Source organism: Pristiophorus japonicus, chromosome 9 (genome assembly GCF_044704955.1).
Source record: "Pristiophorus japonicus isolate sPriJap1 chromosome 9, sPriJap1.hap1, whole genome shotgun sequence".
Taxonomy (NCBI): Eukaryota; Metazoa; Chordata; class Chondrichthyes; family Pristiophoridae; genus Pristiophorus; species Pristiophorus japonicus.
The window spans coordinates 47,943,593-47,958,254 of record NC_091985.1 but is presented as its reverse complement, the minus strand read 5'-3'; the positions used below and the strand labels follow the sequence as shown (position 1 = coordinate 47,958,254).

Sequence of the window (14,662 nt, the reverse complement as noted above, 5' to 3'; positions counted from 1 at the left end):
GGCGTCCAAATCCTGGGTCTTCAGTTAAACATCCCTAAGACAAAGGTCCTCTAACAGCCTGTCCTCGGCGCACAGCACTGCCCCCCAGTCATCAAGATCCACGGCACGGCCCTGGACACGGTGAACCACTTTCCATATCTCGGGAGCCTCCTATCAACAAGAACAGGCATTGACGACGAGATCCAGCACCGCCTCCAGTGCAACCTTCGGCTGCCAGAGGAAAAGTGTGTTTGAAGACCAGGTCCTCAAAACTGCCACCAAGCTTCATGGTCTATAGGGCTGCAGTGATACCTACCCTCCTGTATGGCTGAGAGACATGGCCCATATAGAGTAGACACCTCACATCGCTGGAGAAATACCATCAACGATGTCATCTCGATCCTACAAATCCCTTGGGAGGACAGACGCACCAACGTCGTGTTCTCAATCAGACCAACATCCCCAGCATTGAAGCACTGACCACATTCGACCAGCTCTGTTGAGCCGGTCACATTGTTTGCATGCCTGACACAAGACTCCCAAAGCAAGCACTCTATTCGGAACTCCTACACAGCAAGCGAGCCCCAGGTGGGCAGAGGAAACGTTTCAAGGATACCCTCAAAGCCTCCTTGATAAAATGCAACAATCGCACCGACACCTGGGAGTCCCTGGCCAGAGACAGTCCTAAGTGGAGGAACAGCATCCAGGAGGGCGCTGAGCACCTCGTCGCCGAGAGTATGCAGAAAGCAAGCGCAGGCAGCGGAAGGAGCGTGCGGCAAACCAGACTCCTCCCCACCCACCCTTTCCTTTAACGACTGTTTGTCCCACCTGTGACAGACTGTAATTCCTGTATTGGACTGTTCAGTCACCTCAGAACTCAGAGTGGAAGCAAGTCTTCCTCGATTTCGAGGGACTACCTATGATGATGATGAATGTTGTGCAAATATGTATGCTTTAAGTGTTGTGTGATGCTCTTGATTCACCCACATCAACTTGCTCCTGCCCTCTACCATCACCACTGCTAGTGAAAGGCCTGTAACCACCAGTATGTCACTAATACTATTTCCAAACACAACCCTGGAAAGGCAGAACTACAAATGCTTTATTGGGTGAACAAATACAGATAAGCAGCCTTTCCTTGGTGGTCAGTCTGAGATTGATATACGGGGCATTGTGAGCAGGATAATTCCATTTTTTTTAAAAACAAAGATTTCTCTTTCTGCCCCTCCACTTTTTCTGAAGGTCACAAGGTCTATAGATACCTACTGCTCTCCTTTATTGTGAATTTTGCCCTCACTAGCCCAGGAGAGCTGAAGCTAATTTTAATTATATAGACAGGCTAAGTGAGTGGGCAAGAACTTGGCAAATGGAATATAATGTGGAGAAATATGAAGTTACCCACTTCGGTGGGGAAAAATAGAAAAACAGAGATTAGTAAATGTTAGTGTTCGGAGGGACCTGGGTGTCCTTGTACACTAATCAGTAAAAGTTAACATACAGGTGCAGCAAGCAATTAAGAAAGTGAATGGTCTGTTGGCCTTTATTACAAGAGGATTTGAGTACAAGTGTAAAGGTGTCTTCCTGCAATTATTTAGGGCCTTGGTGAGAGTACACCTGGAATATTGTGTACAGTTTTGGACTCCAAGGAAGGAGATACTTGCCAGAGAGAGGGAGTGCAATGAAGGTTCACCAGACTGATTCCTGGGATGGGGTGATTGTCCTATGAGGAGAGATTGAGTAGACTAGGTCTATGTTCTTTATAGAGTTTAGAAGAATGACGTGATCTAATTGAAAAGTACAAAATTCTTACAGGGCTTGACAGGGTAACATAGAAACATAGAAAATAGGTGTAGGAGAAGGCCATTCGGCCCTTCTAGCCTGCACCGCCATTCAATGAGTTCATGGCTGAACATGCAACTTCAGTACCCCATTCCTGCTTTCTCGCCATACCCCTTGATCCCCCTAGTAGTAAGGACATCATCTAACTCCTTTTTGAATATATTTAGTGAATTGGCCTCAACAACTTTCTGTGGTAGAGAATTCCACAGGTTCACCACTCTCTGGGTGAAGAAGTTTCTCCTCATCTCGGTCCTAAATGGCTTACCCCTTATCCTTAGACTGTGACCTTAGATTGGGGAAGTCCAGAACCAGGGGACACAGTCTAAGGATAAGGGGTAAGCCATTTAGGACCGAGATGAGGAGAAACTTCTTCACCCAGAGAGTGGTGAACCTGTGGAATTCTCTACCACAGAAAGTTGTTGAGGCCAATTCACTAAATATATTCAAAAAGGAGTTAGATGAAGTCCTTGCTACTAGGGAGATCAAGGGGTATGGCGAGAAAGCAGGAATGGGGTACTGAAGTTGCATGTTCAGCCATGAACTCATTGAATGGCGGTGCAGGCTCGAAGGGCCGAATGGCCTACTCCTGCACCTATTTTCTATGTTTCTACCCCTGGTTCTGGACTTCCCCAACATTGGGAACATTCTTCCTGCATCTAACCTGTCTAAACCCGTCAGAATTTTAAACGTTTCTATGAGATCCCCTCTCATTCTTCTGAACTCCAGTGAACAAGCCCAGTTGATCCAGTCTTTCTTGATATGTCAGTCCCGCCATCCCGGGAATCAGTCTGGTGAACCTTCGCTGCACTCTCTCAATAGCAAGAATGTCCTTCCTCAAGTTAGGAGACCAAAATTGTACACAATACTCCAGGTGTGGCCTCACCAAGGCCCTGTACAACTGTAGCAACACCTCCCTGCCCCTGTACTCAAATCCCCTCGCTATGAAGGCCAACATGCCATTTGCTTTCTTAACCGCCTGCTGTACCTGCATGCCAACCTTCAATGACTGATGTACCATGACACCCAGGTCTCATTGCACCTCCCCTTTTCCTAATTTGTCACCATTCAGATAATAGTCTGTCTCTGTTTTTAACCACCAAAGTGGATAACCTCACATTTATCCACATTATACTTCATCTGCCATGCATTTGTCCACTCACCTAACCTATCCAAGTCACTCTGCAGCCTCATAGCATCCTCCTCGCAGCTCACACTGCCACCCAACTTAGTGTCATCCGCAAATTTGGAGATGCTACATTTAATCCCCTCGTCTAAATCATTAATGTACAGTATAAACAGCTGGGGCCCCAGCACAGAACCTTGCGGTACCCCACTAGTCACTGCCTCCCATTCTGAAAAGTACCCATTTACTCCTACTCTTTGCTTCCTGTCTGACAACCAGTTCTCAATCCATGTCAGCACACTACCCCCAATCCCATGTGCTTTAACTTTGCACATTAATCTCTTGTGTGGGACCTTGTTGCAAGCCTTCTGAAAGTCCAAATACACCACATCAACTGGTTCTCCCTTGTCCACTCTACTGGAAACATCCTCAAAAAATTCCAGAAGATTTGTCAAGCATGATTTCCCTTTCACAAATCCATGCTGACTTGGACCTATCATGTCACCTCTTTCCAAATGTGCTGCTATGACATCCTTAATAATTGATTCCATCATTTTACCCACTACTGAGGTCAGGCTGACCGGTCTATAATTCAGTGTTTTCTCTCTCCCTCCTTTTTTAAAAAGTGAGGTTACATTGGCTACCCTCCACTCGATAGGAACTGATCCAGAGTCAATGGAATGTTGGAAAATGACTGTCAATGCATCCGCTATTTCCAAGGCCACCTCCTTAAGTACTCTGGGATGCAGTCCATCAGGCCCTGGGGATTTATCGGCCTTCAATCCCATCAATTTCCCCAACACAATTTCCCGACTAATAAGGATTTCCCTCAGTTCCTTCTCCTTACTAGACCCTCTGACCCCTTTTATATCCGGAAGGTGGTTTGTGTCCTCCTTAGTGAATACCGAACCAAAGTACTTGTTCAATTGGTCTGCCATTTCTTTGTTCCCCGTTATGACTTCCCCTGATTCTGACTGCAGGGGACCTACGTTTGTCTTTACTAACCTTTTTCTCTTTACATATCTATAGAAACTTTTGCAATCCGTCTTAATGTTCCCTGCAAGCTTCTTCTCATACTCCATTTTCCCTGCCCTAATCAAACCCTTTGTCCTCCTCTGCTGAGTTCTAAATTTCTCCCAGTCCCTGGGTTCGCTGCTATTTCTGGCCACTTCCTTGGCTTTAATACTATCCCTGATTTCCCTTGATAGCCACGGTTGATGCAGGGAGAAAGTTTTCCCTGGCTGGGGAGTCCAGAACCAGTCTCAGAATAAGGGGTCGGCCATTTAAGACTGAGATGAGAAATTTCTTCACTCGGAGGTTGGTGAATCTTTGGAATTCTCCACCCCAGAGGGCTCAGTCGTTGAGTATATTCAAGACAGAGATCAATAGATTTTTGAATATTAAGGGAATCAAGGGATATGGGGATAGTGCAGGAAAGTGGAATTAAGGTAGATCAACCATGATCTTATTGAATGGCAGTGAAAGGGGCCGAATGGCCTACTCCAGTTCCTAATTCTTATGTTCTTAGTAGCCCCATGTGCTGTTCTGGCTCAGATCAGCTGACTTTGTGCTGACCAGAAATTGAATGCCTCCACTTTTATGCAGGAAGGCCCAAAAGTCTTCTTAACTTTAGGGAGAATCTAGAGCAGAGTCACCAGACCTGGATTATACTTCTGTGGCATTGGGAGATGAGAGCTTTAGGCGTGGAAGCTTTCTTCATGCATTGCCGGTCCTGTGGTTAAACAGTAACTGCTTTTAAACCCCTGTGCCCTTCAGAGCTGCTGTTTCGGCAGCTAGTCACGCAATACACTTGTCAAACTGGTCGTGTGGTTGCATTGCCAATTTGGGCGTGCTCAATTGAGAAGTGTATTCTACTTGTGTTTTAGAATTGCTGGAAGCAACCATTTAGGGTAGGCCCCTCTCCAAGGGCCCAACATTGGCCATGACTTGCATCAATTTTTTTGGAGTAAGTTTTTTCTGGTGTAAGTTTAAAAAAATGCCATTTTCTCCCCAAAATTTGCTCCAGAGTAAGTCAGTTAGGTACGACCTTTTTTAGGTCAATTTTTTTTTTCAAAAGGGGGCGTTCCCAGACACACAACAGTTTTGGCCATTTATGCCACCTTGGCCAGCAAACACTTACTCCAAATCCACTTCGGTCAGCATATGTGGCCAGCTCTGAAAAACCTTGCGGGCAGTGAAGAAAAAGCAGCGCATATTCGGCAGACATTAGGGCAGGGATAGGGGAGGGAAGGGAACTGGAGAGGGCCTCAACAACCAAGCACCAAACATTGCAAGGAAAAGCTCAAACGATTAAAATACTAATAAAAATGAAGTAAATCCTACCGGAGAAATGAGGGGGGTGGGGGGGTAGAGAGAGAGAGATATACAAAACAATCTTTCTTTCTCTTTTCTCCCCCCCCCCATACATTATTTCTCTCTTCCCTCCCCACCCCCCCCCAAAAAAAACTCTCCTCTCTTTCCCCCCCCCCGGCCAATCAAAAAGTCTCAAGCACAGCCACTAAATAAAAAATAGAACCGAAGTCCTACCTCACCCGGGAACTCGGCCGGCCGGTGCGGGAGGCCGCTCAGCCGGGGATGGGGTGCAGCGAGATCGGGCGTCCCTTCGGCCGGGGATAAGGGCTGCGAGCATCGGGTCCTGCTCACAGCCCGCAGGATCATGCGCGCAGGTGCAGGCAGGCCTGTTGCACCGCCCCCACCTTCAGTCTCCACGCCACGACTCCGGAGACTCCGAAGAGCGGCTAGGGTGGGGCTCCTTTTTTCTGGCGCCCTTTCCAGTGCGCAAAGTCAGCGCGCTTCAGGTCAGTATGCTGAAAAACCGGTTTGGGCAATGTTGGGCCCCAAATTACTCCCCGTGTCCTGTGACATTAAAATGGCACTACTGCCTCCCCCCCCCCCCCCCATCCCCTATTTTTTTCATGCTACATTCTGTTGATTTTTCTGGCCTTTCATAGACACGATTTTGAGATTCCTTCCGTCTAGACCTGTGTTGGAGCAGCTTTATTTTTCACTGTAGCTTCAAGAGTTTATATCCACAATTTATCAATGTTTTTGTTGCTGTACGGCTTTCAAGTTTTGGGTGGTCGTTGGATATTCTTTGTGGGGGGAGAGGTATTGATGGGAGGTAGCGATGCCAAGTGTGTCTCCAAAAATGAGCCTCAGGATTTGGTGTCTCCCATTCCTGGTGGAGGCAGAGAGACACTCATTGCGATTTGGATGTGCCCTACAGGTGCTTCATAGACATGTTTGTTGTATGGAGGCCTGCACTTTGTAACAGTAGAGGGAGGCACTTACCAGAAGTCAGACTTGAAGGCAGGTTTTGGGCAAGGTCCTTTTAATTATGAGGCTAGGCATGGGCCTTGTGGTTTTCTGGACCATTGTCCACAAAATGAATGAAGGAACATGACCAGAACATGTGATGGTGGGTCCTGTCCATAACCCCTCTGGGAGTCAGCTCATATGAAGGGATGGAGCAGATGCTGTATGTACACAGTATGATTTTGATATTTTCTCTTTCTCTCACTTTCCCCACCCCCTCTCTTGCCTGCTCTCTCCTTGCTTTTATTATCTTGCACATTTAATAATATAGCAAGGAGATATTTTTCTTTTCTTGGGTCTTCATGGGCACTTGGAGCCACTGTGATGTATCCTGTGGGATGCTTGACTTGGGAAATGTTTTTTTTAAAACCCATACCTGTCCATACAGGTAATTGCAGGCGAAGAAGCTGCTCGCTGCTGCCTTGTGGCTCAGCACCCACTTTCCCACACACATAATAGAGTTGTGCAACTCTGTATATTCCTCTGACATGCTGAATGTTGATTATTTGGGATGGGATCAGAATCTTGCTTACCTCCAGTTTATTATATTATTCCACCTTAAGCCTGGTGACACGTTCAGGTACTTTGAACTACAGAAAGCTTGTCTGTGACACCCAGATATTGTACAGACTGAGAAGATGCATGTGGGAAAAAAATGCTTTTTGTGCTTCATTACACACTTTGTATGGTAATTTAAAACTGGCGTCACCCAGTTCGAGCCTAACCCGACAGGTCTTGCATTGCAGACAATAGGGCCGCAGGCCTGTGATTTTCTGGCCCGAACTTTCTACGAGTGTATTACCTTGCTGGGATCACCCATTCGTGGAATCGGCCCTTGTAAGGACCAAGCTTATGCCTTGTGTTAAATAGCGCAAGATACCCGTTTGCTGTAAAAATATGCTTTGTAGCTTATTCTGGGGTGGGGGGGTTGTAGGATGTGATTTTCAATAATATGTTCCAAAGCTGCACTGGAGCCAAGCCAACCTTATTACCTCAGATAAGACAAAGAACCAGTGGTGACTTGTGTTTGCAGGCCTTGTTTCAACTGTTGCGATGAAGGTGCAGCTAGCATATAAAGCTGTATGTCTTCTCTTCTTAGGCGGTCCCTCGAATCGAGGATGACTTGCTTCCACGCCAAAAAGTTTTGTGTTCAATGAGTTCACAGGTGTTTCAATGAAGGACCTAATATTCCAGGTCCCGCACTGCATATTGAAGGGTGGAAGATGCCTCTGTGGATTTTTTTAACATGTGGTGGCTGTTGCACACCAGCCACCACAAGGGCTTGACCGAGCTTGGTCCTGGTCCAGGATGTAAGTAGACTGCAGCACATAGTACATGTTGCAAACCCCACCCCACTCCCAGTTACGCAGTGAAATATAGTTCTCCCTTCTTCACCCCCTCCCTCAACCCCGTCCCCCATGCAAACAGGAGTATCCTGACTTAAATACTCAATGAAGCCACCTCATTCAAAACATGCTTTGTCATCTAATGCATGTTTCTATGGAATTGCTCCTGCCCATCCATTTTGCACATTGCACAGCCTAACCTTCCTCCACTCAAACTTTTTCTTTGTGATCATAAATGTGGCAAGCTCACTTTTATAGCTTGGTAATGTTACCTGTTGCAGCCAGTAAAATGGGTGTGCATTTGGCAGCAGTCTTGTCACTTTGATGGAAACAATCTCTTTGGCGTGGCACCCATTTTTCCTCCTTGTGCCTCTATAAAGTACCTTGAGACATTTTTCTACAGTAAAGGCAAATTTTTGGCCCAGAAATCCCGGCCTCCCTGGGTCCGTATGGTGTGTGTACAGACCCGGGAAGGCATCGCAAAAGCTGGTTTTCAGCGCACAATGCGCATGCGCTGAAAACTGGCTTTTCCGATCTGTCAAGCTGGAGCTTGACACATCTTCCGTATCTGCAGCCAGGATATTCACATGGGCAAGATTGCGGCATTTATCCATATCTTGCCCAGCGGATGTCCTGAAAACTCTTGTGCCTGATAAAAGCAGACGCATAGCCTACTTTTACAGGCGTAAGAGTTTTAAAATACGCAAAAACATAATTAAAATAAAATCTTAAACACTTTGTTCAAAACCATCCCCACTACGGTAAGTTTATTTTTTAAAAAATCAAAATTTTTTTTAATACATAAATAACTAACTAATTTAAATTAACAAATATGTGGCGTATTTTTTCTATTTTTTTATTAGTGTTTGGGACGGGGTGGGGAGGGGGGTTCTCAATCATCATAATGGGAACTTCAACTTACGGCGTTCCCATTATTATGAATGAGAACATACTTTACCTGGATTGGCTGCCCAGAGCCTTGTGACTAACTCCAGCTCTGCTGACGTGTACACGATCTGATGCGCAGGCAATGGAGGCCTCAGGACCGGGATCTCATGGGCGCAACAGGTTCAGGTAAGTGCGCATCTTTTTAAACTTTTTTACCCGATCACACACGGGAAGCAGCCGACTGGGATTTATAAGCTGTTCTATAAATGCAATTTGTTGGTGTATGTCTAGATTCTTTCAAAATGGAGGGTAGTAAGATTTGAAAAATAAAGATCCTGCTGCCCACTGCTGGTCACACCATAAAACTGTTCAGAATTTTATGCTCTGAGACCATGCAGCAAAAGGTTGAGATCAATGTTCCCTCTAAGCTGTGCAATAATCTGCAAGGTCCTGCACAGATCGGTCGAGCTTTTACATTGGAAATACCGTGCATGCGCAGAAATTTAAAGGGACTGCTCATTGAAGGAAACCGGTCGCGTAGAGCAAAGCGATTGATTGGTATAAAATTCTGCTCCAGGAACTATCCTGAATATGACCTGTAAGGGATTAATTTCAAAATGTAAATTTTCCTTTCTCTCCAGTTATCTTCCATTTTCTGTTCTGCCATTTCGCAAGTACCTTTTTAATGGGGGGAGGGGGAGGGGGGGGGGGGGGGGAAGGAAAAAAGGATAATTTTTGTGTGGCATCTTCATGGTTTTTGTCTCTACTATATTATGGCCACAGGGTGGCAGTGTAATACCCAAGACTGATTTATTTGCCAGTTGTAAGGTTAAAAAAAATAATTACTGCTGCAGAAAATAGAAAGATTCAAAGCCGAGAATGCAACATGTTAAAATGTTAAGAGAAGTAGGATTTTTTGTAATCTTCAAGTTATGGTTATTACATATTTTTTAATGTTAATATATTATCCCAATTAATCTAGAATGCTTCCACTCAAATGAGTTTCCCATTATTTGGTGGAAAGCAGTGTTGGAGAAGGAGTGGCTCACTGGCACTTCGCAATGCAGAAGGCTATGTGACCGTTGGCACCACAACTAGACTTGATTCTGATCGCACCCAATGTGCGCTTTGGGGGTGGGTGGGGGGGGGTGCACTGGAAAATGATCAGGAGTGAGAATCCTGGCTCTCTGTCTCCTCTCATCCAGGGGCACTGTGCAAGTTCTAATGTTCTGGCTGCCTGGTGGTTGAAGTAGAGTAGCTCAGCATTGATCAGATATATTTCTGAGGCCAACTTGGTTTGTACAGGGCTTGTTCCATGTGTCTCATACGTTGTAATAGTGGCTGCAAAAGTACATAATGGGCTGTGAATGCTTTGAGGTATCCTGAGGTGGTGAAAAGAGCTTGACAAATGCAAGTTCCATCTTGTGAACAGGAATTCTTATTGTAGGTGCTGAGGTTTCTGTTTTGCTTGGCAATCTCCAAAGCAAGGAGGGTAGAGGGGGCTGTTGCTTACCTCAGTTTTATCCCCTGCCCTGACTTTCTCCTCAACCCTCACCAATGATTGGCTTTGAGCCCTGGCCTAGCAAATGAGGTGGTGTCTGGGCCCCTGCCAATTTGACACTAGAAGCTCAATGATACCAGTCAAGAAAGCCTTTATCTCCCAAGCCCCCTCCCCAAGACCTGGTACCCGGCCTTTGTTTGATTCCTTTCCACAGAAATGCAGATAAAATAGAGAATTGGACAGAGTGGGACAGTGAGGCTGTATGTCAACTCTCTCTGTTGACACATTCAGTGTGCTGTAGCACAGCTTCATATGGGTGAAGGTGTTATCTTCATGGGCTGTTTTCCTCCATTATGAGTTTCTGACTGAACCGACCGTGTTAAGTAGTTTAAAACAAATGTGTAATGAGTTCTCCTCATTGCCTGGAACAGGCTGAACCTGGTGGAGGCTTTTGTGGAGGACACGGAGCTTCGGCAGAATTTACAAGAGGATCTGCTTCGGCGATTTCCTGACCTCAACCGCTTGTCGAAGAAGTTCCAGCGTCAGGCCGCACTCCTACAGGACTGCTACCGGATTTACCAGGCTGTCAATCATCTCCCCAATGTGGTACAGGCGTTGGATAGATATGAAGGTAAGAAATAACATACAGAAATTGTCTTGTTCAACATATATAAATATGTTACGTGCTGCATCATGCAGTTTTGGGAACCAATGAGTTTTCATTTTAATGATCTGCAGCAAAATTGAGGATAAACTGGACTCTTAATTTCAAATCCTGTAAATAACTAAGCCCCATTTGGCTGCCCTTGTTTACTGGCCCCATCTCACAGACTTAGGCTTTTTTTCACTGTGAAAAAAGCCTATCATTGCTATTTTGTGTATCCAATTTTTTTGTGAATTTTTGTTCAAGCACTTCCATTTCACGTATAGCCAAGGCTACTGGTTTTCATTTTTTTTTAAACAGTAAGCAGGCCAGATTCAGGAGTATGATCCCCAAAACACTAGCAAAATCCTGAAATCCCACAAAATTGCAGTTTGATTTATTCGGTCACAGATTAGCGATGCCAGCTTTGTTTATTAATAGCAATGCTACTAATTTCACAGAAAAACTTGCAGAATAATTGTGTGATCAACATGCCCAAAAAGCAGAATAAAAATTGCAGAATCATATATATAAAAATAGAATTCGACTTTATACAAGCAACTCTCATTTATCCGGATACGGATCTAACGGAAAACCCGCTATAATGGAATTTAAAATAACTGTCACACACGTGAATACCTCGCTCACTTCAACTATCAGTTACACATAAATTGACACAGGCGTGGACTTTCTCACTTTTCAACTGTCACACGTGTTGAAAGCAGTTCAAGCAGTCGGGTGTACAATTTAAAGGCCCCAAGTTTCCACATGATTTGCTCCTGATTTTTAGGAGCAACTGGTGGAAAACGGAGTATCTTAGAAATCGGAATTCTCCACATTTAAGTTTTCTGCAGTTTTAGTCAGGTAGAACAGTTTCACTTTTGAACAGAATTTTTTTTTCAACAGGGGCCGTGTCCGGCCACTGACGTCTGATTTGAAAGTTTCCACAGTGAAAACGTACTCCAAACTAACTTAGAATGGAGCAAGTGAAGATTTTTGTACGCTTGAAAAAACCTTGTCTACACATTAAAAAATCAGGCGCAGGTTACAAATTAGGCGTCGGGAACGAGGGGGGGGGGGGGGGGAGGGAAGTCATTAAATTCTACAATCAATCCTTAGTTATACTTCTACAAATATTATACAAATAAATCCAACCTGAATAAAAATTTATAAGCAAAGAAAAGATTAAATAAACCATGTTCCTACCTGTGTGAAAGTGCTTCAGGCAGGCCTTTCAGGCAGCGGTGTGGCGTCGGTCCCGACGGCAGGGGCAAGAAGCAGCAAGCAGCCTCAGTGCTGATCATGGAAGGGCAATGTGGTTTTATTAAAAAATGTTAAAAATTGAACAGCTACAAAGAATTTGAATAGTCTGAAACAAGTGCATGTGTCCCGTTTATCACAGTCTATCTTTAATTACAGAATGAGTGGTGGAGATTGAAACGGTAACGAGTTGTAAAGGCTGAATTAAAATGCACAGTTGCTGCAGTAACACTGGTTAAAGAGCCAACATTAATTCAGCAGGTGATTTATTCAGCAGTGCTTCTAAAAGCACTCCCTCACACACAGAAATATCAAGAAAATTAAAATACAAGCCTTTGCAAGGGTTCAATAAACAAATTTTCACTTTTTCTGCAGCACTTTTAAAAATGACCGAGTGCCAATGTTTCGCGCACGCGCAGGGTTGCCGGCAGCAAAAAACTCATTTAAATTGTACCCGCCCCCTCCTACTTACAAAATCGGCGTGAGTGGTAGGCTCCGCTCCCTGTGCGCCGCGCCAAGAGACATCGAGCTGCAAGGAGCTCGAGAATACCGCGTTTTCTTTTCGGGCGCCGTTTTCGGCACGAAAAACAGGCGCCCAGCTGTGAGGGGCGCCTTTTTCGCCACGTGTGGAATCTTGGGCCAAAATGTCTTGTGGTACTAAAAGGAAACAAAGTATTGAACATTCAGCAGAAATTAGAAATTAGAAAGAAGTCTGAAGCTGGCAGAAGTGTGTGCACCTTGATAGACGAATATGAAGTTGGATCATCAACAATTTGTGATATGAAGGAGCAAAAGAAAGATTTAGAAAGATTAACCGATGCTTCTGAATGTCCCGTGAAGGTAATGGCCCGCAAGAATTTGCGAAAGCCGAAGCTTGACAAACTAGACCAGGTGCTTTATGAATGGTTTTCTTTGAAACGGTCTGAAGGTGTGCCAATTTCAGGGCCAATGATTACAGCAAAGGCCAAGGACTTCAAGATGAAACTGAATCTAGCAGAAGAGTGAATTTTCTCAGAGGGATGGCTCACACGTTTTAAGCAGCGCCATGGCATTCGCCAGCTAGATGTGTCGGCCGAGGAAAGATCAGCAGACAATCAGACCGCACAGAATTATTAAAGAACATTTGCTGAAATGGTGCAGGAAATGAAATTGACCGCAGATCAAATATACAACGCCGATGAGACTGGCTTGTATGGAGGTGTTTGCCAACTGCTACGTTGGCTGCAGCAAGGGAGAGAGAAGCTGCAGGCTTTAAAATGGAGAGGGTAACAATCTTGAATGTGCCAATGCCTCTGGAGAACATAGACTTCCACTTTTAGTGATTGGCAAATCAAGGAAACCACATGCTTTAAAAGGAATTGCTCATTTACCAGTTCGCTATAAGGCTCAGAAAAGTGTGTGGATGGACAAGGATATAGTCATGGAATGGTTTACCACAGAATTCGTCCCCGAGTTTGAGAAAACATGAAGAAAATAGGCAAACCTAGTGGAAAGTTTGTGCTGCTTCTGGACAATTGCAGATCGCACCTGCATGAGTCAAAGTTAGTGTCCAGTTGTGGCACCATCTTCGCATGCTATCTGCCCCCCAATGTGACCTCGCTCATTCAACCTATGGATCAGGATGTCATACAAAACTTCAAGTGCCACTATAGGAATGACTTCATGCGCAATTTGATTAATAGCGATCAATCAATCTTTGATTTCCAGAGAGCATACAATAATAAAGATGCCATCTATGCATGCTCTCTGGCGTGGAGAGAAGTAAAAAAATGTTACATTTGACGAGGTGTTGGCGCAAGTTGTAGCCCAATGTCATATTCGAAGACCGTGTTTCTGATGAAGAATTAAAAGGTTTCAATGTACGGGCTAATAAACAGGCTGTCACAGAAATCGTGGGGATTGTCAGCAGTGCACACGAAACAAACGCACTTAAATCCCTAGCAGAAGGTAACATTGCTGAGTGGATAGATGTTGACAGATGTAGCACAAACTCATACTGATGAGGAACTCATTGGCATAGTCTCCAATAAAGACAAATCTGACACAGATGAGCGCTTCAGACAATTAAATTGAAGAAAAAGAAAAAAAGACTTGGACACGTGCTGAAGAAGCAATGAAATATGTTGTTGGTTTTTTTGAGGAGAATTCTTATTTTACTTCTCAAGGTTCTGCAAACTCATATCATCCACAACATTTTAATTAAGAAGAAAATGAATTCATTTAAACAAGCAGATATAAGATTGCTATTTTAAAAATCAAGCTCAGTTTTAACAAAAAAATAATTTTTAATTTCGAGACGTTATGAATCAATTTTCATGTATTTTATTACGTTCACGTTCAGATAACACAAATTAAATCTTCAAATTATTATCATCAAATATCAGATTTAAAATGTAAACCCGCCCTAATGGAAAATTAGTTTACCCGGAATTGCTGAATCCCTGAGCGATCCGGATAAACATGCGTTTACTGTAATTATAAACTAGTAGCTCAGGATGTTTAGATGTATAGAAAAACTTCCTTTGCTCTGCCAAACCCCTACTATACCATCTCCCATGCCATAATCCTGTGCCCTGACTTAGTGAGTTTTTCAATAGGGGCATTTTTATGCTGTGAGCTCATGTAAATGAGGAACAGTGTTGAGACTGTGAAAACCTATTTTACTTGGGACAGTTACAGCCAACAATCAAAAGAAAAAGTGCCATGTACAATCCACTTAACCATCCAGTGTCCACCAGTTTGGACAT

The 14,662-nt window shown here is 44.3% G+C and overlaps 1 protein-coding gene across 1 annotated transcript in view; it reads left to right on the top strand.

The window, feature by feature from the left end:
* msh2 (mutS homolog 2 (E. coli)) overlaps positions 1-14,662 on the top strand; it is a 97,867-nt gene that overhangs the window by 30,874 nt on the left and 52,331 nt on the right. The window contains exon 7 of the mRNA XM_070889325.1: positions 10,444-10,643. Coding sequence (XP_070745426.1) covers positions 10,444-10,643 — 200 coding nt within the window. The remainder of the gene's footprint in view (positions 1-10,443; positions 10,644-14,662) is intronic.